We start from the raw sequence: 27778 nt of genomic DNA, 5'->3' as shown, positions 1-27778 counted from the left end.
ACTATATTACTTGGAAAGTTTGTATATTTCTGATTGCCAACAACTACAAGAGATCCCCAAGATTCCAAGAAAATTGAGACAACTAAAGGCGACTGGCTGCAAATCTCTGAATAGAATTCCGTCCACCATATTTGACGTGGAGAGCGTTGAGTTAGATTCATGTCATGAACTAATCCGAAATGGGTTGTCCGTGAATGATTGGTTCAAGTTTGAGGTTAGACTCTCTCTCTATACAATATATAGTGTGTTTGTGTGATTAATATGGAGTCGTGTACATATTGGCTGCATTGAGCGTTTGTATATTGCAAAAGGTTGAAAATTTTGGATTGGTGGGCTAATTAATTAGAAAAAAAAACGTATAGAAAGTGATTCTGCATGTATATGTTGTGGAGGTTGCTATAGAGAAAAGCAAAGGATATTCTCTTTTTTTTTATAGAACTCTAGTTCGCTGTTGAATTACAGGGATCACTCAATGAAAACCCTCAATAATGCATGTTCATCCAGTTACAAAATCTTAAACAATACATGTCATGTTTCCACCAATTAAGTACAAAAAACCTTCTCAATGCTTTTACTAAATATATGTAAACTCTAGGACTACGCACTTAATTCATTGAAACTCCTCTTTTTAGTGCCAATTTTGAAAAACTATCTAACAGTCCAAATCTATTACAGAAACTTCATCGCAAAGCACAAGGCCAAGTTATTCTACCTGGAGGAGAGATGCCAAAGTGGTTGCTCCCTAATAAAGAAGGTTATATATCTTTCGTGGCATCAAAGAAATTGTATAAGAAGTTTCTAGGAGTAGCTTTCTGTATTGTATTCCAAGCAAAGGGAAAGAGGTTTTGCAGCTTTAAGCTCGATGCATCCGTTGGTGGTAGACAAGGTAAGGTTTATCGTGGTACTCTCCATTCATATAATTTGGACCATGTTTGCCTTGGGTATCGGGAAACAAAGGATTTGTGGAGATTAGATGATTTTGGTCCAAATGACTCAAGTCATTTCCACGTTAGCATTAGAGTATATGATAATGTAGGCAGCAGAGTAATTGTGAAAAAGTGTGGATTCCGACTAATATGCAAGCCATTGGAGAATGATTTGGAGGTTTTGCTTCAAGACGATCAGTTTTTGGATCCAGCCTTACTTTACGAAGTTGGGTATGAAGATAGTCAAATAAGCACCGAGGAAGATAATTCAAGTGAAACAGAAGATTTACAAGATAGTCAAGTGAGCACCGGGGAAGATAGTTTAAGCGACACAGGATTGAACGTTGCTGACTTCTCAATTGAGGTCTCTCTCTCTCTCTCTCTCTATATATATATTGTTTGTATAATGCAAAAGCTGAAAATCCTAGACACAGGAACAAATCTAATATAAAGTGACTCTGTACATAGATAAAGCTAAACAAAATCTCACAATGATGCAATGACAGAGACCCAATTTTCATACTTCCAACATTGAAAAATAAATGTTAAAATTTAAGAAAATCTAACAAACACTGGACACGAAGATATTGATGTTACGATTGATCATAACAACCATTCTCTATGACTTTAGGGTAAGCATATCTGTAATCGTTGTTGTATGAAAGGGCAAATTGAAACAACAGCTGTATGATTATATTGTTGAGTAAGGACAGTGGTTTATATTAAAGAAAGCTATAGACTGAGTAGACCATTAAATAATGGGTTATATTGAACACTAAAACAAAAACATAAAAAATTACTTAATATACAAATTTTGTGAGTTGATTTTAGTAAGTCTAACAACCTTTTGTAGTATAACGGAAACAAGTTCCAAGCAAATTATTCATTCCTGGATTGCCAAAATCTTACTTTGATATAAAAGAAGACAAGCCGCATCAATCAATCAAATGAAAGTTATCAAAACAATAGAATAATTGCTGGTTATACTTTCATGAACTTTAACATGGAATAATTGCTGACCCTAATCCACATTTCTATTTTTGAGCATCACAATATAGTTTCATCTACTCATTGCACTACGTGCCTCGCTAGGTAACACGTGTCAATTGCCACACGCATTTGATTTTCCTTTTTTTTTTGTTTAATTTAAGTGCAAGTAGAAGTATTTTTCTTTCATTTATTTGAATAATGTCAAGTTAGTTGCAAGTAAATTGGAGTTCAATTAGGACAGGTTGCACTGAAGAATCGGCGATGTGTAAGGTGAATACTTAACAATGAACATTAGACTGTCGGGTCAACATGGGAGATGTCTATCTAATAGTAGGGGTGGCTACGACGCTTGCAGGGGAATGAGTTCTATCGTAATGCATATAACGCAAGCAAGGATCAATATGTTTAATTATTATATAACTCTAGCTTTCATTGAATTACTAGATACATGCTCAAATCAACCTCTTCTTCTTGAACTAATCACAAATTTTCATACTGCTAATAAAATTTACCCATATGATATGACAGGAGCATCGCTATTCCCGTATTCATCCTCATTACCGTAATGTTCGCCCTGGAGGAGAGATACCAAAGGAGTTCGTCCTTGTTGAAGATAGTACCATATCATTCATGGCATCACAGGACTTGTATGACAACTTCGTAGGATTGGTCCTCTGTGTTGTCTTCGGTGTAGAAGATGGAAAAAAAGAAATATCTTTCGACATCATGCCGCATGTTAACGGCGAAAGACGGAATGTGCTAGCGGGGACTCTCGGTTCATTTGATTCGGATCACATGTGGATCCAATATCTTGTACCAAATGTGTTGTGGGGAGTGTTGGAGGGAGCAGTTGATTTTGGTCAATTCGAGGAGAGTTATCTACGATTTAGCCTTGCAGTTAGAATACTGGGTGGAACTGTGAAAAAATTGGGATACTTGCTGAGTTGCATGAGACTAGAGGATGATTTGAAGGTTGCGCTTGAACACAATCAATTAATGGATCCAGCTTCACTCTGTGAGGATTTTGATTCAGAAGACGATGACGTGAGATTTCGTTTACCGAAATACTTATGCAGATTTCACATTTTTCCAAGCGCAACAAATTAAGTGGGAAGAGGCGAGTGGAGTATTGTTGGCATGCAGATCTTAAGGAAGCAACAGATGGCATTCAGTTCAATCTCTAATGTCAGATTCAAACATGTGAAATTGGATGGAGGGTGACTTGGCACACAACATTCATAGCAATTGTTTGTTTTTCATATTTCTTCGTACTTTTATCTGAACTCCAGATCATTTTTTTTTATCACAATTGCACCTACTTTCTTTACCAGGGTTCCAAGCATGGTTAATTTTCTAATATGGCTGTTAGATTTTGAAAAACAATAAATTAAGAAGATGAGATTGGGTGGCAATTGCCAATAAGTATTTTGTGTTTCATTGATAGAATTTTTGTACATGCTTCGGCTATGCAGAGTGGTGTCTTTATATAATACAAGCTAGAGTTACATAATTAATGAAGGACACAATCATGATCTCTTCTCTTTGGAAAGAATTGATCTTTATTGATGAGCAAGTGGTAGAGAGATTGCAGCTGATGAGATTGTGCTTGATGAGCAAGTGATGGAGAAATTGTAGCTGAATCATGACACATCATCGTTTCCTTTGACAGGTTTATCCAATTGGTAAAGTTACATAACTGGCAATTTTCAAAAGAGGAGGGTAATTCCTCTCTCTCTCTCTCTCTCTCTCATAGAACAAAATGGCCAGAAATTGTAATTGCAAAGAATGCTAATTGGAGCGGTGTTTTCTAACAATTTTTGGATGTTCCTTAGGGCTTCTTGTTCTTGAAATTGTAAAAGAGGTTCTCGAGTGGATGGAAGGAATGTGATTTTGGGGCACTCTAGGGAGCATTTTCTTTTTGTTTGCGATAATCCCATGATCCAATCTTATATGTCCTTTCAACTTTAGCTACAGCAATTGGGAAACTGATATTGTCCTATTCCTCATTTTTTCAGAGTAGTAATATTGAGCTATGATGATCATCGGTAGGGAACACATCTCGTAATATTAATTTGTTATCGCGTTCTTGTTGTGTGATTTCTTTAAGAAAATTCGATTAATCGTCTGACCTCATTTTACAATATGGGTCTTGACCACTAAAATTAATAATAACTTGTACCAACACTTTGAAAATTGACTGAATCAACAAATAAAAAAAAAACACCTACTTCGATTAGAAATATTTATATTTCTAAATCACAATGAGCGCCCTTTAACAAATCCATATTTAAAACTACAGGAGTCAGAATCCAAAGGTAAGGAAGATTTTTTTTTACCATTTTCAAAATCCTATGAAAAAAAATACTTAAATACAACGATATACTTGCAAATAACAAATTACATATGCGAGTGAATTTAATGATCAACAAAATTGATCTAGGGTCAACATAGACCTAGTTCTATAACTCTCAAGGATAGTTTGACAAAATATCTCTTCATATAGCGTGTATAAGTTTTTTAATGAAAATATTTGCATGATCGAAAACAATAGTTTGGAACCTCAAGGAGATAAAATTGTGAATAGTTTTAGAAGTGCAGGGACCGTCACTATCCCATGTTGATTATTTTTGCAAGTCCTACTCGACTCTTGTGAGGATATTTTTTTAAAGGCATAATGACATAAATGATCTATGAACTTTGATCCAACATACAATATGGTTCATGAATGTTTAATTTGTTTAATGTGATCTTTGAACATTAGCCCATTGTGTAATTTGATTTTGAACTTTCAATTTATTCAATGTGGTCCCTGGACTTTTGGTGCATGTTTAATATAGTCCATGAACTATATGAAAATGTTTAATGATGTCCTTCCATGTTTCAAGTTCGGGGACAACATTGAACATTTTATATAATCTAAGGACTAAATTGAACATGTATCAAAAGTTTAGGGACCACATTGAACAAATTGAAAGTTCGGGGATCAAATTGTACATTGGACTAACGTTCATGGACCACATTGAACAAGTTAAAGATTTAGGGGGCGACATTACATATTGAGTCAAAGTTCAAGGATCATTTGTGTCATTTTCCTTTTCTTTAGGTGAAGTGGTCAAAATTTTATATAAGTCCTACAAAAAATTAAACCGTGTTGATTATTTTGCAGCCGAACAAATGGCTTGTTTGGGAAGCCCGTAGATGGAATTGGATAAAAATTTTTGGTTGAAGAAGTGGCTTATTGCGGCTTTCAAAGTTGTCTTAGTCTTTGAACAAATTCATTTCTTAATTTTAAAAAAATTTTTAAAAAAGATCCTTTAAAAAAATTTAAAAAAAATAACAATTAAATTTATTAATTTTGAGCCACTATAAAAAACGATAACTCTTTCATACCTAATGAGAAATGAATAATGCACTGAAACACCCAGAGATGCCACGTTTTTTTCAAAAATTGATATTAGGTCACTTTTTAAAAAAATACTTTACTAAATATTTATACTTAAACAGTTTTTTATTTTAAAATAAAAAATAAACATACTTTAAAAAAATATCTTATGATTCTTTGAAAATAAAAAAAAAAAAAAAATAAAAAAAATAATAAACAAAAAAAAAAAAATAAAATAAAAATTTTTTTTTTTTTTTATTTTTTTTTTTTTTTTTTTTTTTTTTTTTTTTTATTTTTTTTTTTTTTTTTTCTTTTAATAAAAAATACCAAAAAAAAAAAAAACTTATATTTATTCATTATTATATTTTCCTGTCAATTTTAAAAAATGTTAGTCGAAATTGCAAGAATTGGACAAAAGATTATCTTTACTTTATTTCTTATGAGTATTTAAAGTGCAAGATAGCTAATGCCTTATGGAAAGACATTAACTAGAATAACTATAATACGATAACTTTCCTAACCTATAGCTTTTACACATGGAAAAATAAAATCCTATATACAAAGAAAGATAAAAATATTTGTTAACTTTGGAAACTCTCGCTACACTTTCCAAGAGTATAATAATTGCTTGACTGATCTTGATCCGATTGAGAACAATCTTTGGAAGTACTTTGATCTTGATCTGATTGAGATATGCTTTCTCCAATGGATTGAGATATGTTCTCCAACACGCCCTCGCAAGAGAGTCGTTCCATCGCGAATGCGGATACCATAAATGAGTAAACCATTGTCGTGCAAGAGGCTTTGTTAGTACATCCGCCAGTTGATCAAGAGTAGACACATGACTCACTCATAACAGACCTTTGTTAATCATGTCACAAACAAAGTGGTAGTCAATGGCAATGTGTTTCATCTTGGAGTGAAAAACAAGATTAGCTCACACATACGTAGCACCAATATTATCGCAATAGATGTTAGGTGTAGTCGAAGAATATACTCTAAGTTCATGCAGGAGTGATTGAATCCATGTGAGCTTAGAAGCTGTCGCAACAACCGCATAATACTCGACTTTGGTTGATGAACGAGCAACGGATCGTGGCTTTTGAGAGCACCACGATATAGGATTATTGTCAATATAAATTATGTATACGGTTGTAGAATTACGATCATCCCGATTGCCCACCCAATTAGCATCAAAGAAAGCATGGAGCAATGGAGAGGGACTACTTTGCAAGTGTAGGCCAAGATTTATAGTCCCTTTTAGATAACGTAAAGTACATTTAATAACACTCCAATGTAATTCTGTTGGCTGGTGCATAAACCGAGAGAGTTTGTTGATGACCAAAGCAATATCAAGCCTTGTAAATGCAAGATATTGAAGAGCACCAATGATGTTCCTATATTTTGTTGCATTTGTGCGAGGTGACCCATCAATAAGAGTGAGAGAGCTCCCGGTAGCCATTTGGGTGGTAATCTCCTTAGCTCCTAACATGGTTGCATGATCAAGAATGTTTCTTATATATTTGTGTTGTGTGAGAAAGGAACTAGACTTCGTGCGAATCACCTCAACTCCCAAGAAGTAATGTAGATCTCCTAGATTCTTTAATAAAAATTTACCTGCAAGAGCACTCACGAACTTTTGCAAAAAATTCGTATCACTTTTTGTTAGGATCGGATCATCTACATAAATCAAGAAATAAGCAATGATGCCATTATGTTTGTATATAAAGAGCGAGGAATTTGATTTGGATTGCATAAATCCAAATGAGATAACAAAGGAATTGAGTGCTTGATACCATGCACAATGGGCTTCTTCAAGACCGTTAATAGCCTTCTTTAATCGACATATGTGATTAGGATGTGATTGATCAACAAATCCCAATGGTTGTTGCATATAGACTTCCAAGATAAGAGTGCCATGAAAGAAGGCATTGTTGACATCCAACTATAGAAGAGGCCAACTGTTTGATAATGCCAGAAAAAGGATGACCCGTATTGTGGCGGATTTAACAACTAGACTAAATGTACCTAAGCCATTCGACTCCCAAATAGTCGTGGTTGAGAAATCACCTTTCATGCGAAAGTACCATTCACGGAAGTTTTGGTTGAACGAGGGGAATCCTCGGAACTTGGAAGGTTTAGTGGTCATATGTCGAATAGGCCAATCCTCTGAAAAGGAAGCGGTTCCATGCATTTCATTGGAAAGCAACTTTGAAGAGAAGAAGGGATTTCCAGATGATGGAAGATCAAGGCGGCAGTTGCTAGAGCATTCGCGGCATTTTAGTTTGTCAAAGCTGGCTATGAGATCTTCGGGAAGAGTTTCGGGAGAAGTTTGGGAAGGAATTTTGGAATAACGTGGCACCATTGAAACTTGAAACTCAAGGAAGCAATAGAAGGGTTTAGGGTTTAAGGGTTTGAGAAGGAAGAAGCAAAAAGTTTTAATTTTTATTCTCCTTGAAATCGAAACCCGAAAGACGCCGATCCGAGAAGATCATGATTACAAAACTCAAAAATCGCAAGATCAGATGACGTTGTAGGGCATTACGGGATTATGCATAACTATCATAGTGTAGAATACGAAGCGTCTTGATCAAAGCCATGCTCAACCAAGGAAGCCGCGAAAGACCAAGGTACGGTTTAAAGAATTAAAACTCTTTTAATTCTTTTAAAGGGGGCATATGTTGACACTCAATATAACTAGCTTGCTGAAGCACATGCTATACACGTGAAAGATCAATACATGTGCAGAGCATTTAAGGGATCAACACACATGCAAAGCACATGAGGAGTCAACACATGAGCAGAATACATGAAGAATCAATGCACGTGGTAGACACGTAAAGAATAGGCATTTCGATAGGGAATGAAAAGCCTTATGCAAAACACATGATTGTACATATAGGCATTCATTGATGAGGTCATCAAATCAATCATCAAATTTGAGTGCCAACAAGATGCAATCCTACCAGATTTAAGGTCTTTCGGGGAGCGCCAAAAAGTATGAAGAATGCCCCCTTAAACTCCATGGCGGGAGGACAGTTTTGAGGAAAAAATAAGCCCTCCACAATAGGTCAAGGAGCCCGCGGAATGCGGGAAACATGGAGAAAACCTCATAATCTAAAAAGGTCGGTGAATGTCCTAGTGATAGCTATTGAGATTTTTTGAGCTTGGAGATCTCCAAGAAACGGAGAACGTGGGCACGACTAACCTTAGTGGAAGGAACAAACAAGGTAGCCAACATTATCGGTTATCTTAGGGCGAATAACTGTTCGAAGACTAGGTAAAGAGGATTTGAAGAAAGTAAAGAGCGTGGCAACTTTCGGCGCGCAAGAACTATAACCGTTGAAGGGCGCTTACCACCCCAATTATTATAAATACTATTGGGTAACTACAGAGAAGCCCCCCGAACAAATCAACAAATTTATCTTATCTTTACTTATCATACTACATTTACTTTTCTTAATTGTGGCCTTTAGATTTTCGTTGTCGAGTCAAACTCCGGCCATGGAGTCAAACGTTGGTGTATTATAGAAGCGTATTCAAGGCATTGTCATTGAGTCAAACTTTGACACTATTTTGGGTACGTTGGTTCATTATCCTTGAAGGGCATTGTGTTTGACAAGCCATACCATCGAGTCAAACTTTGATTTGGTTTGCATTTGTGCACCTTTTTTCAATTTCACCTGTATCAATTCCTTTGGATTTGTATTTGTGGACTCTCACCATCGAGTTAAACTCTTGTCGAGATAATATTTGTGTAATTCTATTGGATTATTTACAACTTCGCGCGTTGATTTTCTAATTATCCGGAACTCTCCTGTCTTGCTCCACATTGAGCATGCGAGGGTCTCAAGGGAGCACCATCCTCTGTCTCTCTGGATACCATAAGGCTTTTATAGTTTGAGTCTATATTTTTTAATTTGTAGTTTGGACTTGGGCTCATGAATAGCTATTGCTATATATACTATTTTTCGCTTGTAATTGAGTGGTGTAATGGGAGGTGCGAGATGTTAATTATAGTGGAATCCTTTGCTTGATGTAGTATTAGTTTAAGGGTGAATCCGAATAAACTCTCGTGTTGATTTCTCTTTCTCATTTTACGTTTTACTTCATTGTGATTGTACGCCAAATCGTAACTAATATTACCTACGTAGTAAGCTGTAAAAAATAGATGAGCTTTGGCAAAAAGATTAGAGCAATTTTCAGGTTTGTTTTAGACCATGGAAAAGATGTTGGGAAAAAAGGCAGGTATGCGAAAGCGAACCCTTTTTCCCTTTTTGTGTGATTGAGATAGGTAAGAGAAAAATAAAGAAATGTAGAGACGGGGACACATTGATTTTTATGTGGAAAACCCCTCAAAAATGAAGGGAAAAACCATGAAATCTTCCACTATAGTAGTAGGATTACAACAGTATTTTCTCACGAATTCGGTGGATCACCCTCACCTTTGTGGTGGAATTCACTCTAGTTCAAGAATCTCTCAAACTCTTCACTCAGTAGTGGCTTTCTCTCTCTCTCTCTCTCTCTCCCTTGGAGGATCTCTCTTGCTTGTGGGTTGTGGATTGTTGGATTGTCGGATGCTACAACCCATCTCTTCCTCTCCCATTTATAGATGGCCAAGGGACCCCTCTTCCATGCTCTAGAATTTTCACCAATTAATTAGGAGGATTCACGAAGATGACAAGCATCTTTTCAATGTATGGAGCCTTGAAAAAATTCATTTTCCCATGCTTGGAGGTTGCATTGGAATTACGTAGTCAACAAAGCTTTAATGTTTTGATTCACCCAACTAATTTAAGGAGAATCCCAACAAATCTCCCCTATTCCACTTAATTAGAGGGGGTTACCACCACACCGGCACCTTCGCAACAATCTTCGAACTTCTTCGTTGGAATGACCTTGGTCATCATGTCGGACTAGTTCTTGTCGGTGTGAACTTTGTCAAGCTGTAAATGCTTCTCCTCTATCACATCCCGAATCCAATGGTAACGAATATCGATATGTTTTGAGCAACAGTGATATGCTGAATTTTTTGCCAAGTGTATGGCACTTTGGTTATCACATCTCAACACATGCTTTTCTTGCTTGTAGCCCAACTCAAGCAAGAAGTTCTTCATCCACAACATTTCTTTACATGCTTCTGTTGCTGCAATATATTCAGCCTCGGTGGTAGACAAGGCAACATATTTTTGGAGCTTAGAATGCCAAGACATAGGTCCCCTTGCAAAGGTAGTCAAGTACCACGACATTGACTTTCTTGAATAAATATCACCACCTAAATCTGCATCCGTGAGTCCTTCTAACACGGGTTTTCCTTTGTCAAAACACAAGCACCTTTTAGATGTACCCCGGAGGTATCTAAATATCCATTTGACAGTGGCCCAATGTTCCTTCCTTGGGTTTGAAAGAAATTGACTCATAAGACCGATGGCATGAGCAATGTCGGGCCTAGTACATATCATTGCATACATGAGGCTGCCAATCGCCGATGAATATGACACATTCTTCATTTCTTCTTTCTCTTTCTCACTCTACTTCTTGCTTAATTTGAAATGTGCAGCAAGAGGAGTACTTACTGGTTTGGCCTTGTGCATATTAAATTTCTTGAGAACTTTCTCGATATATTTCCCTTGGGATATCCATAACAGCTTCTTTGAACGATCTCGAATAATTTTTATCCCAAGGATCTGCTTTGCCGGGCCTAGATATTTCATAACAAAAGACATGCTCAAGGCCTTCTTAAGGGCAGCAATTTTCTTCGAGTCTCGCCCGACTATCAACATATTATCAACATAAAGTAAAAGAATGATGAAATCACCACCGGCATACCTCTTAATAAACACACAGTGATCGGCATGAGTCTTCTTAAAGTCATGTTGTGCTATGAATGAATCAAACTTCTTGTACTATTGTCTTGGTGCTTGTTTTAAACCATAGATGCTCTTTTTGAGATGACGTAGCAAGTGCTATTTGCCCGAAACTTTGAAACCCTCGGGTTGCTTCATGTAGATCTCTTCCTCTAGATCTCCGTGAAGAAAGGCGATCTTCACATCGAGTTGTTCAATCTCCAAGTGTAGAGTGGCGGCTATACTAAGGACAGCTCGGATCGATGATATCTTCACCACAAGAGAAAGTATCTCTTCGAAATCGATGCCCTTCTTATGGTTGCATCCTTTGACAACAATTCGAGCTTTGTACCTCGGTCGCGAGCTGTTTTTATCGATTTTGAGTCTATACGCCCATTTATTTTTCAACGATCGCCTTCCCTTCGGTAACTCAACTAGATCATAGGTATGATTCTCATGCAAAGACTGCATCTCCTCCCGCATGGCTTTCACCATTCTTCTTTCTCATTGCTGATCATAGCTTCTTCATAGCTTTGAGGCTCCCCCTCTTCTGCAAGAACCGTATAATCATCTGCAGGATATCCGGTGGAGGGATGCCTGATTCTAGTGGATTGCCTCAATTGAGATTGAACTTGGGGCTCTAGTTGGGTAGGCTTTGATTGGTTTAGTTCTGTTTCAGCCGTCTCAACAGGCTCCTCTATTGGTGGTTCAACATTGCCATCACTAACTTCTTCATTATTGTTCTGCGATGATTCTCCCCCTGAATCATCACGCTCCTTAGAAGATAATACAAGATTGGAATGGGTAACGACTTTGGTCTTGGGCTTCTTGATGTCTTCAAGAGTTGGGTCTTCAAAGAATACAACATCACGATTTCTCACAATCTTCTTTTTGATGGGATCCCATAAGTAGTAACCAAAATCATCTCTTGGTGAACCAAGGTAGATACACTCCTTGGTCTTTGCATTGAGTTTAGATCATTCGTATTTAGGAATATGGACGAACGCTCAGCAACCAAACACTTTCAAATGATTGTACGATGCTTGCATTCTTGTCCAAACCTCCTCTGGAATTTCTCCATCCAAAGGATTTGATGGTGATAGATTGATTATATCAATTGCGATCTTCATGGCCTCACCCCAAAATGACTTGGGTAGTTTGGCATGAGATAACATGCATAAGACTCTCTCCTCAATGGTTCGGTTCATCCTCTCAACTACACCATTTAGTTGTGGCGTTTTTGGAGGCGTCTTCTCTAGTTTAATACCATGTGACTTGCAGTATGCATTCGAATGGACCATGGTACTCGCCACCATTATTAGCTCGCACGCACTTTAATTTCCTCCCTATCTCTCGTTCTACCATGGCATGGTACTCCTTGAATGCTTGGAGAACTTGATCTTTCGTGCTCAACAAAAATACCCATACTTTTCTTGAGTGATCGTCAATAAAGGTGCCGAAGTAGTATGCACCGCCGAGAGATTTCTTTGTCATGGAACAAACATATGTGGGGACTAGATCAAGAGCATACTTTCTCCTTCCGGGTCGATCTGGTTTTTGGAATGACACTAGGCGTTGTTTGCCGGCTAAGCGGTGAGTGCGGGGTTCCAGTAATTGGCCTTTTACGTCGGAGAGTAGTTCTTTCTTGGCAAGGACTTGTAATCCTTTCTCGCTTATATGGCCAAGTCTCTTGTGCCATAGCTCCAAGCTTGAGTTACCGTGGGCAACGTTAGCCTCTTCATTGCATACTCTACCTTGCATGATGTACAAGGAGCCTTCTTTCTTTCCTCGAGCGATAACCATACTCCCTTTGGCAAGTTTCCATTTGCTTGCACCAAAGTGATTCACCAACCTAGCATCGTCTTGCTTCCCAGCTAAGATAAGGTTGAGACACATATCCGGAACATGCCTCACCTCCTTCAATACTAACTTATATTCCAAGTTGGTCATCAAAGTGACTTCACCAATTCTGACAATTTTGCTGATGATGCGGTTTCCCATCTTGACTGTGCCAAAGTCACCACTTTGGTGGGTTGAAAAGAAGCCTTCATGTGGAGTAACGTGGAAGGATGCACCTGAGTTAACGATCCACGAACTATCATCGTAGGCAACGTTGAGGTAGTTGGCTTCTCCAATTAGGAAGACATCATCATCTTCGGTTCTTGCGACGGCCGTAGTGCTTTTCTCCTCCTCCTCCTTCTTTGGGTCAACTTGGTCTGGCTTGACCTTGCCGGACTTTTTGATCTCTCATAAGAATCCGACACTTCGATTTCTTGTGACCCGACTTCCCACAATAATAACAAGTTACTTTGGAGCGAGATTTAGACTGCCCCCAAGACTTGTCATTACCGCGGCTTTTTCTTCTTCCACGGGTCTCACTTCTCCCATGATTGTCGGCGACGTTGGCCTCATATTGGTTGGACGTACCTCGTTCTTTTCTCCTATCTTCTTCATTCAATAAGCTGTTGGCTACGACATCCATGGTGAGCTTCCCTTCCGGGGCTAAGTTACTTAGAGTGACGACCAACGTATCCCACCTTTCTAGTAGGGAACCGAGGAGTAGAAGGGCTTGCAACTCATCATCAATCTTCATCTCAACCTTCGTCAATTGATTCACGAAGCCCCTTAAAAGTGTTTAAGTGCTCGATCATACTTTGACCATCCTTATACTCCAGCTTCACCAATCATCGCACTAGGTGAGCTTTATTACGAGGCGTCTTCTTTTGAATCATGGACTCTAGCTTTGTCCATAATTCATAAGCATTAGTGTATGTTGACACATGCTCGAACAAATTTTTATCGATGTATTTGCGGATCATGGCGACCACTTTGCGATTTAAGAGTTCCCACTCTTTATTGCTCTTTTCCCTCGGCTTCCCCTCATTTATGATTGGCTCGTACAAACCCTTGCAATATAGGTGGTCCTCCATCATGGGCTTCCAATAGGAATAGTTCTCCGCAGTGAGTTTGAACATATCACCATCATGGGTGATGGTAGCCTCCATCTTAAATCATACAATGCCCTTGAAACAATCTCTAATACCACTGTTGGGAAAAAAGGCGGGTATGTGGAAGCGAACCCTTTTTCCCTCTTTGTGTGATTGAGATAGGCAAGAGAAAAATAAAGAAATGTAGAGACGGGGACACACTAATTTTTTTGTGCAAAATCCCCCAAAAACAAAGGGAAAAACCACGAAATCTTCCACTATAGTAGTAGGATTACAACAGTATTTTCTCATTGAATTTGGTGGATCACCCTTACCTTTGTGGTGAAATTCACTCTAGTTCAAAAATCTCTCAAACTCTTCACTCAATAGTGACTTTCTCTCTCTCTCTCTTGGAGGATCTCTCTTGCTTGTGGGTTGTGGATTGTTGGATTGTCAGATGCTACAACCCATCTCTTCCTCTCCTATTTATAGATGGCCAAGGGACCCCTCTTCCATATTCTAGAATTTTCATCAATTAATTAAGAGGATTTACGAAGGTGATAAGCATCTTTTCAATGTATGGAGCCTTGCAAAAATTCATTTTCCCATGCTTGGAGGTTGCATTTGAATTACGTAGTCAACAAAGCTTTAATGCTTTGATTCACCCAACTAATTTAAGGAGAATCCCAACAAAAGAACACCTAGAATTTGTGGATTCCGTCTTATGCGCAAGAAGAAAGACGGCGATCTGGGGGTCCAGCTCAAGCCGGTAGATGTAACTCAATTCTACCGTTTTGAGGATCGAAGGAAGAAAGGGTTGGGAAATATGAACAGGAAGTTCACTGAGGGAGAGGAAAATAGTCAGTCAAACAGATCTTGGGGAAGATGGGGAATGAGCTAAGAGAGAGATGGTTCAACATATTCCAAGGAAGAAACGATATGCTTATACTCCTGAAAGGTATGAGAATCAGGACTCCAGCGTCAGTGAGTAGCAATGGAAGTGTTAGCTTGCAACTCGTGTTGTCAAATTGTTTCAGGTCTTGTTGTGGAAGCAATTCTGAGGTGGCTGAACTGGCCCATTTTGATTCTAATGCCTTGTCTTGCCCATTTTAATTCTGAGGGGGGGCTCTCTAGTAGATGACTAGCGTCATTTATAATGGCCCGGTGGTAACTACTCTCCAGCGGTCATGTCCTCGCGATCGGTTATCTCTGTAACTTTCGAGCCCATGTTTCCATGATCCCTTGATTTTGCTTTCCGGCGGTTGCTTTTGCTCGATTGTGTGTTATCCACCCTGTGATCTTATTCTTGAATGATTGTTGCTCCACGGTTTTCTTCATCAAGCGATGGCTGTGTCGAGGTCCCACTATCCTGTTTCATAGTGGCAATTGTTCCCCTCAAATATGTATGTCTAGTCTTTCTAGATCTTAGCTGCATGCTGATTCAGTCCTGCTCTGATGCTCTCTAAGCAAATACTCCTATTTCTTCTTCGTCCCACTGGTTTGTCTCGTCGAACTATTCCCATGCTCCTCATGCTTTCAAAGAACTTTGATTGTATTCTATCAATTCACCAATTACTAGTGTCCATATCGGTAAATTATTAACCGTTCGTTATACAAGTGGCTATCCATGTTCATATGCCAACCATGTGCTTTGCGCATGTCGATGACTCGATTATTTTTGGTGCACACAGGTGGACAAATCCAAATTCAAAAGGGAAAAGTGTCAAAGAAGTCCTAAACTTATTGCATTGGTGTCAATTCAGTCCTAAATAATTTTTTAGTGCCAATTCATCCTAAACCTTTTGCATTTGTGTCAATTTAGTCCTAAACCTTTTATTGGTGCCAATTTAGTCCTAAACCTTATGGATTGGTGCCAATTCATTATTTTAAACATTTTGTATTTATACCAATTGAGTCAATACAATCAATTTTAGTCGGAAATCGTTGATGTGGACGTCGGTTGTCCTACGTGGAATAGCAGCGACGTAGATATTTTTTTAAATATTATTTAAATATTTTAAATAATTAAAATAATATTAAAAATGTGCACGTTAGCGCTAGCCGTGCCACGTAGGACAATCGATGTCCACGATCAGCGATTTTCGGTTGAAATTGATCGGAATGACTCAATTGGCATAAATACAAAAAGTCTTAGGACTAAATTAGCACCAATGCAAAAGGTTCATGATTGAATTGACATAAATACAATAGATTTAAGACTTTTTGTACACGTTTTCCAATTCAAAACTGTAGGAGTTGGGCGTTCGGAGGTAAACTGGTCGGCTAGTCTGCCTCGGGTTTTAGGGCAAGGATGTTCCTTTTTACTCTTTGAAATCTATCATTAAATGCTTAGCTACAGCAAGTACATTTTCGAATAAAAAATCACATATCTGAATCAGTTTTATAATCATCAAAACCAGATTAGGGTCGACATAGACCTGATTCTGGAATTCTTGAGGATGGTTGTGATATTTCTTTCATGTAAGGTGTATTATTTTTTCTCTAGAATTTTTTTTACGGTGAATTTCGTTTAAGTGCTGAAAATGAATTAGACCACGTTGATTATACTGCGGCCAAAGAAGTGATAGTAGTAGCACCGAGGCTCGTTTTTCAAAAAAAAAAATGAGTTGACACTTTATTTCCTTGATGAATCCTACTTTATTTTGTTAGATGCTTTGTATCCCATTTTCCATAGTGACTGTGGTTCCAACTCAAGTATGTGCGACAGATTGTAATTTCATTTTCTAAGTTAGCGATAGATTTGGGTGAGACGAGATTTCAGATGTTCGACATACGTCAAGGAATTCCACCTTTTGGTTACGTTGAAAAATTAATAAATATGGTTGACCAACTTTTGAAGCACAAGCGTTTCTAGGGATGAATCGACTAAAGGTTCCATTGCTAGAATTTGTGTTGGGGTTCGCTTGCTTGTATTTTGGTATGTGGCGATTGGCTTCATGAATTCAAATTGAATTCTTTCATGGATCCTTATATAATTTGCTTTGTTTTGCTCAGATATATTGTTAGTAATTTCTTATTTGCTAATTTTTTTTCCGTATTTAGTCTATTTTTAATTGGTTAGTTTGCTTTTCTTTTGGGTGAGACAAGAATTCAATTGTCAATACGCGTAAAAGGATTTCACTTTTTGGTCACTTTAAATAAAATGAAAAAATATGAGTGATCAACTTTTGAAGCAAAAGCGCCTGCACACGGGCTCATATACTCCAATATGAGTAAAAAAATAAAAATAAAAAATAAAACTAAAAATGACATATTTTTGGAGTAGTCATGAATTGCTATTTATAATATGCAAAAAAAAAAAAAAGGGAAGAAGAAAGAAAAGAAAGAAAAAATCTCATTGGTTGCTAATGCCATTTTCTTTTCTTTTTTTTAATGAGATGAGATAATTTAGATTTCATATCATAAAAAGAAAAGCAAAAGAGCTAAAGTGATTTTATGCTTTATGAGAATTCAATGTATGATGATGCCGAAAGGTGGAAGCAAAAGTCGACGGTGGGGGCTATTGGAAAGAAGTAAAGACAAAAAAGAGAGAGAGAGAGAGAGAGAGAGAGAGAGGGGAACGAGGGTTAAGCTAATTTTTTTGGTTGTCCCCCATCTCTTTGTCTATCCAATTCCATCCATGCCTTTTTATCGTCGTTGTCGTCGTCATTATCATTATTATTATTATTATTAAAAAAATCATAAACCTATTAAAATAGTGTCAATTCAGTCTTAAACTTTTTTTCTATCCAATTCAATCATAAGCCTTTTGCATTTGTACCAATATAATCCATTATCGGCATAGATATAAATTCTTTTATAATTTTTTTTTTTTTTATTTTATTTTCTTTTTTTTCTCTTTGGACCATAGGGACGACGAGGGCCGCAACACCCTAGCTTGGGACCGGCGAGAGCATCTCGATCCTAGTGTCCAAAAAAACCCCTAAAGAAAAGAAAAAAAGAAAAAAATTATTAAAAAATTCAGAAAATCATTAAAATTATTCTAAAAAAAGTCCAAGTCAATGTCGGTAGCGCCAAGCCATCGTCGGCCAACCAAAATTGATCGGATGAGGATTGAATGAGCACAGATACAAAAGATTTAGGATTGAATTGGCAAAAAGAAGGTTAATGACTGAGTTGGTACAATTACAATAAGTTTAAGACTTTTTCAGTAAATTTTCCCTTGATTCTTTGCCGATTTTTGGGTTTTATTATGTGTTAGGATGCTATTAGCCAAGGCCTATCAGCTTGTAACAGTGATTACAAGTTAATAATTAAGATAATGTTACCTTGGGAAAAGTTATTAAAAAAATCCTTTACTCCAAAAAAAAAAAAAAAGCCTTAGCATTTTTTTTTTTTTTTTGGGGGTTAGAAAAGAAACGATTGCAATACCAGAACATTAAGGATCCTTACAAGAAAAGCCCGACAAAGGGGCATCAATGCAAAGCAAACGGTGGTTTTTGGCTAACCAATCAGTAACTCGATTGGCTTTTCTATTGCAGTGGGCTAAAGTAACGTCGGGCAAACGGGCCAGAATAACTTAAGCTTCTCTGACGTGGGCTTTGGCCTCCCAGCATAGCTCCTTGGTACCATTGACTGCTTCAACAAGAGTACTACAATCGGATTCTAAGTAGATTTTCCTTCTTTCAACGACTCCAGCTCTCCCCACGTTGCTAGAGAAGTCAGTTCCTTCTCTCTCCTAACTCCAAAATGATCAGACCTTGAACTAGGACTTCGGCTTCTGCCTGAATTGGAGCGCCGGCTCGGATCTTTGCTATGAAGCCATCGAGAGGAATTCCTTCCGAGTCGAGAAGAATCCCAGCGATGGCTCCATCCACAGGGTCCTTGCCCATAGAAGCGTCCACATTCAGCTTCAGATCTGGGTTCTTCGGCGGTGTCCAATGGCAAGGTGGGTTTAGATCTGACTCAGGAAAGCTTGAGTCTTTGTAATTCCATCTGTTGTAGCTGCTCAGAATATCTTTTGCATCCTGAATATCTTTTCCGGGAGCAAAGAACTTTACCCTGTTCCAAAGGAGACCTTCTCGTATGTCCAATGAGCGTAAACTCAAAGCAAAGCTTCCCCCAGAGCAGAAACCCTTTTCCTCATCCCTTTCGTGGCATCGAATGGAGCATAAAGAATATGCCGAGACGATCAAGTGGTGAGCAAACTACCTCAAACAAAGGACCAAATCTTCGGCAACTCATTGCTCATTGTTAACCTCCTCTCTTCGTTGATTCCAATGGCTTCTTCTTCTTCTTCTTCTTCTTCCAAACCTAGAAAGAGTTATGACGTCTTCTTGAGTTTCAGAGGTCCAGATGTCCGCAATTACTTCCTTGGTCATCTCTACACAGCTCTAGATGGGGCGGGAATAAGCACTTACAAGGACGATGAAGAACTGAGGAAGGGAGAGCGAATATCGACCGAGCTCATGAAGGCGATTTGGGAGTCGCGCATTGCGGTCGTCGTTTTCTCCAAGAGCTACGCCTCTTCGATGTGGTGTTTGGAAGAGTTGGCGGAAATCATGAAGCGCAAGGAGCAAGGAGACCTCATGGTCTTTCCGGTGTTTTATAAAGTGGAACCCTGTGAAGTGAGAACACCGAGAGAGAGTTACTTAGAAGGTATGGCTAAGCATGAGGGCAAGTTCGGGAAGGATTCGGTGAGAGTAACGAGATGGAAGAATGCTCTTTCTGATGCTGGTAGCTTGTCCGGATGGCATTTTACTGATGGGTATGGCAGAACACTTCTACTTTCAATTAGTCTTGGTCTTTTCATACTTAATTTGCTCTGAGGTTTGGGATCTTATGACGTTAGGGGTAAGTTTGCCCCTAACTCTCTTTCTCTCTCGCGTGTACACACTGATCAGACACTCGCACAGCACAAAGCACACTTAAGAAGCACAAGAACTAGAGCACCACCATGTACGAACCGCTCGTCTTGTCCGAGCCTCCTCTAATTCTTGACACGCTGCTGCCCAAGTGCTCATGTCCCCACGCCGCTCCAGCCGCGTCACTTCAGCCCCTCTCCGTCTCTCTGTGTCAAGTGGCTTTGACGAATCTAGGGTATCAAGCCCAGGTCGACATGACCAAAACAGAGAAAGAAAGTTGCTAGAACCGCGAAGGTGTCTGATGCGGTATGATGGTAGGGGCGCAACGGTGGAGGGAACGCAATGAGAGCGGCTGTGGGGCCAGTGGTGAAGGCGGAGGGGAGCATGTTCTTTTCTCACTTTGTCTCAGAGTCAGTTATTCCAAATTTCTGGAATAGCTCTCTACTTCCTTCTGTAGACACGCGGCATCTTGCCACTTGAACATATTTTGACATTCATCTCCAAATATATTGTGGACAAGTTTATTGCTCAGTGATTCTCTTTGAATACATAATCATTTCTATGGATTCCTCTAAAAGCAGTTTCTAACAAATTTTCCCTTGTCAGATATGAAGCGGGGCTTATACAACATATTGTACAGGAGATCTCAACTCAACTAGATCGAGTGCCACTAGATGTAGCCAAATATCCGGTTGGGATAGATTCCCGAGTACAAAAGCTTAGAACAATCTTGAATCTACAGTCCAAGGATGATGTTCTTATGGTAGGATTATGGGGACAAGGAGGCGTAGGGAAGACAACCCTTGCTAAAGCCATTTATAACGAGGTGTTTAGAGAGTTTCAAGGTTCTAGTTTCTCAGAACGTGTTAGGGAAAATTGCAAAAGTCCCAGTGGTATGGTTGCTTTGCAAGAAAAATTGCTATCGGAGTTATTATTGGGGAAGACCTTTACAGTTTATAGTGTTGCAAGAGGAAGTCGTTTGATTCAAGATAGACTCCATAATAAAAGAGTTCTCATTATCCTCGATGATGTTGATGATGCATGGCAACTAGATGCTTTAGCTGGAAATTGCCAATGGTTCGGCAATGGAAGTAGGATAATTATCACAACAAGAGATAAGCATATTCTAGTTTCTCATGGGGTAAATCGGGATCATATGTATGAAGTTGAAGCTCTTGACAATAGTGCAGCTCTTGAACTTTTTAGAAAGCATGCTTTTCAAGGAAATCAAGAAATAGAAATAAGCAACAATCTTGTTGACAGGGTTTTACATTATGCTAGAGGCCTTCCTTTGGCTCTTGAAGTATTGGGTTCTTCCTTGTGTGGTAGAGGAGAAAATGAATGGAAAAGTACCCTGCAAAAACTTGCCAAAAGTCCCAACAAAAAAATCAATGACGTGCTAAAGGTAAGTTATGATGGATTGGAAGACTATGCAAAGGAGATTTTTCTCGATATTGCTTGTTTCTTCAAGGGGCGTCGTCCAGAGTACATCAAGAAAATTCTTGATAGTTGTGATTTTGACACAACTATCGGGATAAGCAATCTCATTGAGCGCTCCTTGATTAGGGAAGAGAAAGGGACCTTACAAATGCATGACTTAATACAATCAATGGGTATGGATATTGTTAAAGAAGAATGTCGAGATGATCCTGGAAAACGCAGTAGGTTATGGCTTTATGATGATGTTCTTGATGTTCTACTTGGAGATGTGGTAAGGCTTGTTATTGTATAGGAATTCATATTATGTTCTTAGCTTTGACTTTGTTTACTGTAATTACAAAGTAAATCTGAATATATTCGAACGAATATACAGGGAACAGATTCGATAAAAGCCATAGTGTTGGAGCTTCCAAAGCCAGAAGTGAAGTATATCGGCCCAAATGCTTTCACAAACATGAGAAAGTTGAGGTTACTCATCCTGCATAATGTAGAGAATTCTTTTTCTGGTCCCATCCATCTGCCTAATGAGTTAAGGTGGTTTGAATGGCCTCGATGTGCCTCGATTCCAGAATTTAGAGATGGTCCAAAGAAGTTAGTTGGACTTGATCTATCAAATACCAACATCGGAGGACTGCTGACACAATTTAAGGTGCATATTTACTTGGTCCTTTTTTTTTCACTACTTATAACTATATATATAACAAATCTGATCATGTTTATATTGTCCTTAGGAAAACATCTACAATGATTTTATACTTTATACATAGTAAGGCTTTTAATTTATATGTACTTCAACTGCTTTTCTAATCATGTCCATGTTTTTAAATTTTTTAATCAAATAACTCTACTTACATAAATTGTCTAATCAAGTTTGTCCAGCATCAAATCCAGCCTACGTGGCCATTGGAGAATGCCCGAGTGTGACGTTGATTGAATATTGCCTGCGTGGAAACCCCCCATGGATAGTGAATAGTGGCAGATGCCATAAGCTGTTTGACTAGCTTCCAATTTAAGCTAATTCTTAGGGTGCCCATGTATGTGCAATACTTAATCCACATCACACTAAGGGATTATCCAATGGTCACGTTAGCTAGATTTGATACTAGAGAGAGTTAATTAAACATTTTTTGTAAATATGACTCCATCAGAAATATAAAAACTATAGGGACTTTATTAAGAAAAATTATGGGGATGAAAAGGTAAAAATTCAAACATATATGAAAAATGCCAAAATTGAGCTCAAACCATCATGACTTTCAGCTGAAAATTGAAAAAAAAAAAAACACTTCTTAGTATGTAATTTAATATTTGAATGCCGAATGTGCTTAAGATATATCATGAAATGTTTTATTCGGTTTGTAGGTTTTTGTCATATGGTTGGTAATAGTCTAAATGTTTTTTAAGATCCTTCCATACAGAGAATTGTGAAGCTACGTCTTTATAACTCTTCCGATGGTAATAGGTATATCTCCTTTACTTGTTAAGTTTCAAGTATTGCACTTGATAAAATAGTAGATTGTCATAATCAAATTTAACTGATTTGAACAGAATCAACAATTCTATCAATGGGATTGAGCCTGCTCCATCTCATATTATAAAATTTTAAAAAATGCTATATTCGTAATGAAGTACAAACAAACCTTCATAGAAAAAGTCATTGTTCTGTTTTAATTAGTTAAACCCAATTCTAAAGATGTGATAGAATTATTATGCAAGTGCAAATTTCTAGCATAACCGTGCGTGAAAAAAGAATATACTGTTTCATGCTAGTAATTTCTCGAGTGTTGTACACGTAAATTATTCTGCGTGTTGCATGTTAGTAAATTACCAATAGGTTTATGGAAATACCAATACTTTTAGCTTGGAAATGTGTTAGTAAGTCACCAAAAGATTTGTGGAAGGACCAACAATTATTTCATTACTATAGATTAAAACTAATTTTTGTAAACAACCAATTTTACTTGTGCAAATTACCAACGTATCAAAATATCTAACCATTATTAAAAAAATTACCAACTCCTATTAGAGTTTGTTTACTAACTCTTATTTGATTGTATTAAAATTGCCAATTATTTAAAGAACTTATCGATATTTGTTTGCTACAGTTACCATAGTACTAAAGTCACTAACTATTATAGTACGTTAACATTATTAATTTGAGTAATTTCCAGCTCCTCATGCGGTAGGTTACCATCAAGTTTTAGTTTTTCTAACTATTATTTGATTCTGCTGATGACATTTATTTAATTATTTGATTCCGATGTTTATTTGATTGCGACTTAAAGTTGGAACATTCCCCAAGCAAATGTGGTAAATTATGTGAATAGTTGATACTTTTGAAACAATCAAATAAAAGTTGATAAGTGACTCAAATAAATTGTGTAAATCATTGTAATGATGTTGGGTAAAAGTCAACAGAATTGGCAATTTCATATAAGAGTAGTAATGTTAACATGCTAGCAAACTTTCTATATTGACGTTGGTAAACTATTGAATTAGTGGGTACTTCTTAAACAATTCAATAAATGTTGGTAATTAACTCAAATACAAATCGAAAATTTTGTATATAAGTTACTAATTTTTTCTAGTTGGTAAGTTGCCACAAATGTTAGTAAATTAATGGAATGGTTGGTACTTTTGAAACAATCAAATAAATATTGATAACAAACTCAAATATCCGTTGCTCTATTATTTTTCATTTTTTGTATTATTTCTATGACCATATAGGCGCATTTTTTCCACTAAACATACGGAGTCTACGTGATGATTTGAAGAGATTCCCGACCTTCCACCGCCTCTGCGGGATCTACAGGCGGGTGGTCGCGAATCTCTACATGTTATTCTTTCTATTTGATCTCCTTTTACGAATTTACAAGGAGTACCTACCAAACTCATATTTCAAAAGGGAGAGGGAGTGCGCTATGTACACCATTTGAATTGAATATTTAACTCAGTTTTGTTTTGTTCGTCCGGAATGTCTATCAAAGTTGGATTCATTGTTCTTGCAGTGCTTTGAAAAATTGAAATTCATGAACCTCAGCATGTGTCAGTCGCTGGTTTATATGCCGGACCTCTCTTGTACTCCGAATCTTGAGGAATTAAATCTCTCTTGGTGCGAAAACTTGGAGCATGCCCATGAATCAGTTGCATATCATGGCAAGTTACGGAAGTTAGATTTAGGTTGGTGTTCCAAATTGCAAAGATTCCCTGAGATTCCAAATAAAAACAAAAGGTTGCGAGAAGTAATTTTACAACGGACTTCAATTGAGGAACTTCCTGCATCCATAGAAAACCTTGTCTCTCTCGAGAAAATGGATTTACATTTTTGCAAGAAACTAGCAATCCTTCCATCTAGCATTTACAGGTTGCAAAATCTTCTCGAGCTGGGGCTTTATGGCTGCTCAAAGCTAATCAAGTTTCCAAAGGAGGAGGATTCGAGTGATCCTCATACAAAGATGGGATTTCCTATGTTGTTGCAGTTGGATATTAAAGGGTGCCATCTCTCAGAAGTAGAGTTCCTGGAGAATTTTTCTTGTTTTCCCCGCTTAGAATCTTTGGATTTGTCGGGGAACAATTTTACTAATGTTCCCACATGCGAGAAACTATATTCTTTGGAGCATCTGTATATTTCTGATTGCCAACAACTACAAGAGATCCCTAAGGTTCCAGAGAAATTGAGAAAATTGAAGGCGACTAGTTGCAAATCTCTGAGTAGAATTCCCCCCAACTTATTTGATGTGGAGGATGTTGAGTTATGTTCATGTCATGAGCTGGTCCGTAATGGGTTGTCCGTGAATGATTGGTTCAAGCTTGAGGAGGTTAGACTCTCTCTCTTTCTCTATGTGATTAATATGGAGTCGTGTACATGTTGGCCGCATTGAGTGTTTGTGTATGGCAAAAGGCTGAAAATCTTGAATTGGTGGGCTAATTAAACAAAAAAACACCCACTAAACTTATTGAAACTCCTCTTTTTGGGTGTCAATTTCAAAAAACTATCTAACAGTCTACATCTATTACAGAAATTTCATGGCAAAACTCATCGCCGCACTGTTCTACCTGGAGGAGAGATGCCAAAGTGGTTGCTCCCTAATAAAGAAGGTTATATATCGTTCGTGGTTTCAAAGGATTTGTATAAGAAATTCCTAGGAGTAGCTTTCTGTTTTGTATTTCGAGCAGAAGGAAAGGAGGTTTGCAGCTTTACGCTCAACGTATCTGTTAATGGTAACCAAGGTACGGATTATTATGATTCTTTCCGTTCATCTAATTTGGATCACGTGTATCTTGGGTATCGGAAAACAAAGGATATGTGGAGAGGAGATGATTTTGGTCCAAATGGCCCGAGTCATTTTCACTTTAGCATTAAAGTAGATGGAGACCCAAGTAGCAAGACAATTGTCAAAAAGTGTGGATTTCGACTAATATGCAAGCCATTGGAGAATGATTTGGAGGTTTTGCTTCAAGACGGTCAGTTGCTGGATCCAGCTTTACTCTACGAAGTTGGGTATGAAGACAGTCAAATGAGCTTAGAGAAGGAAAGTTCAAGTGAAACAGGAGATTTACAAGATAGTCAAACTAGCACCGAAGAAGAAGGTTCAAGCGAATTAGTTTACAAAGGATTCGACATTGCTGACTTCTCAATTGAGGTCTCTCTCTCTCTCTCTCTCTCTCTCTCTCTCTCTATTTATATATATATGTGTGGGGCGCACTGTGTTTTTATAATGCAAAAGCTGAAAATTCTAGACACACAAACAAATATGATATAAAGTGATACTGTACATAGATAAAGCTAAACAAAACCTCATAATGACGCAATAACAGAGACCCGATGTTCATTGGAATATTGAAAAAATACATGTTAAAAGTTAAGAAAATCTAACAAACACTAGACACGATGATCTTGATGTTACGGTCAATTATAACAACCAAAACGATTAAAAGTGCTAGATCAACTCTCTGGATCAAGATAAATTTTAGTCCAATAATTTTACATGAGAGCCACTCTTTAGGGTGAGCAATTGTTGTGGCCAAAGTCTCGTGACTGTAGCAATAAAAGAGAAAATGGAAACAATAGCTTTATGATTGTATTGTAGAGTAATGATGAGGGTATTAGAGAGAGCGATTGACTGAGTAGACCATTAAATAGTGGGTTATATCAAACACTCGAATAAGAACATAATAAATTAGTAAATATGCAAATTTTCTGAATTAATTTTAATAAGTCTAACATCATTTTATAGTATAACGGCAATAACTTCTAAGCCAATAATTCATCCCTCGATTGCCAAATCTTACTTTGATATAAAAGAAAACAAGACGCATCAATTAGTCAAAATCAAAGTTCTCAAAACAATAATCAAAACAAAGGGGCGAAAAAGTGGTAGAAAGCAACAAAACGAAATGGTATTGGATAAGCTACATTTTAGGGAGATGTCTGTCTAATAGTAGGGCCGGCTACAACACGTGCAAGGGAATGAGTTCTATCGTAATGCATATGACACAAGCAAGGATTAATATGTCTAATTATTATAGCTCTAGCTTTGGTTTAATTACTAGAAAAACGCTCAAATAAAACTCTTCTTGTTGAACTAATCACAAATTTGTGTACTTCTAACAATTTACCCGTTTGACAGAAGCATCGCTATTCCCATATTAATTCTCGTTATCGAAATGTTCGCCCTGGTGGAGAGATGCCAAAGGAGTTTGTCCTTGTTGAAGATTGTGCCATATCATTCATGGCTTCACAGGACTTGTATGACAAGTTCCTAGGATTGGTCCTCTGTGTTGTTTTCGGTGTTGAAGATGGAAAAAAGGAAATATCTTTCGATATCGTGCCACATGTTGGCGGCCAAAGGCGGAATGAGCTAGCGGGAACTCTCGGTTCATTTGATTCAGATCACATGTGGATTCAATATCTCGTACCATATGTGCTTTGGGGGAATGTTGGAGGGAGCAGTTGATTTCGATCAATTTGAGGAGAGTTATTTACGATTTAGCCTTGCAATCAGAGTGTCCGGTGGAACTGTGAAAAAATTGGGATATTTACTAAGTTGCAGGAGACTAGAGTATGATTTGAAGGTTGTGCTTGAAGAAAATCAATTAATGGATGCAGCTTCACTCCGTGAAGAGTTTGATGCAGAAGACATTGGCTGGAGATTTCGTTCATCAGAATACCTAAGCAAATTTCACATTTTTCCAAGCGAAACAGATTCAACATCCGTGTTGTTGTTGAAGTAAGAGATGGTGTTCGATTTAATCTCTAGTGTCGGATTCAAATATATGAATGGAGGGTGACTTGGCATACAATATTCGGAGCAAGTGTTTGTTTCTCAAAATACTTTGTACTTTTATCCGAACTCCGGATCATTTTTTTTATATGGAAAAAGATGGAGGGTGACCGACTTTACCAGGGACATTGTTCCAAGCATGGTTAATTTTCTAATAT

General features: G+C 37.7%; 2 protein-coding genes and 1 long non-coding RNA gene across 4 annotated transcripts in view; 2 read left to right on the top strand and 1 right to left on the bottom strand.

Moving 5' to 3' along the window:
- LOC115733052 (TMV resistance protein N-like) overlaps nt 1-27432 on the top strand; it is a 34738-nt gene extending 7306 nt beyond the window's left edge. Inside the window, exons 1-6 of one of the 2 annotated variants that reach the window (XM_048285402.1) lie at nt 19215-19799; nt 20503-21607; nt 21710-21985; nt 24345-25154; nt 25356-25979; nt 26967-27432. In XM_048285402.1, coding sequence (XP_048141359.1) covers nt 19312-19799; nt 20503-21607; nt 21710-21985; nt 24345-25154; nt 25356-25979; nt 26967-27293 — 3630 coding nt within the window. In that variant the 5' untranslated portion in view covers nt 19215-19311 and the 3' untranslated portion in view covers nt 27294-27432. Of the gene's footprint in view, nt 1-19214; nt 19800-20502; nt 21608-21709; nt 21986-24344; nt 25155-25355; nt 25980-26966 lie in introns of those variants that run through there. The other variant, XM_048285406.1, reaches the window with a different exon arrangement.
- Nucleotides 247-3248, top strand: LOC125316613. The gene is made up of 2 exons (XM_048285409.1): nt 247-1290; nt 2445-3248. Exons 1-2 carry the CDS (start codon nt 724-726, stop codon nt 3021-3023), a joined length of 1146 nt encoding a protein of 381 aa, XP_048141366.1. The 5' UTR covers nt 247-723; the 3' UTR covers nt 3024-3248.
- LOC125316618 lies at nt 3127-27778 on the bottom strand. Its single transcript, XR_007199747.1, has 3 exons — nt 27736-27778; nt 13356-13360; nt 3127-3234 (listed from the first exon to the last, which is right to left on the bottom strand). It is a non-coding gene; the product is annotated as an uncharacterized LOC125316618 (long non-coding RNA).

Source organism: Rhodamnia argentea, chromosome 1, assembly GCF_020921035.1.
Source record: "Rhodamnia argentea isolate NSW1041297 chromosome 1, ASM2092103v1, whole genome shotgun sequence".
Classification (NCBI taxonomy): domain Eukaryota; kingdom Viridiplantae; phylum Streptophyta; class Magnoliopsida; order Myrtales; family Myrtaceae; genus Rhodamnia; species Rhodamnia argentea.
This window is presented reverse-complemented; position numbering and strand designations above follow the sequence as displayed.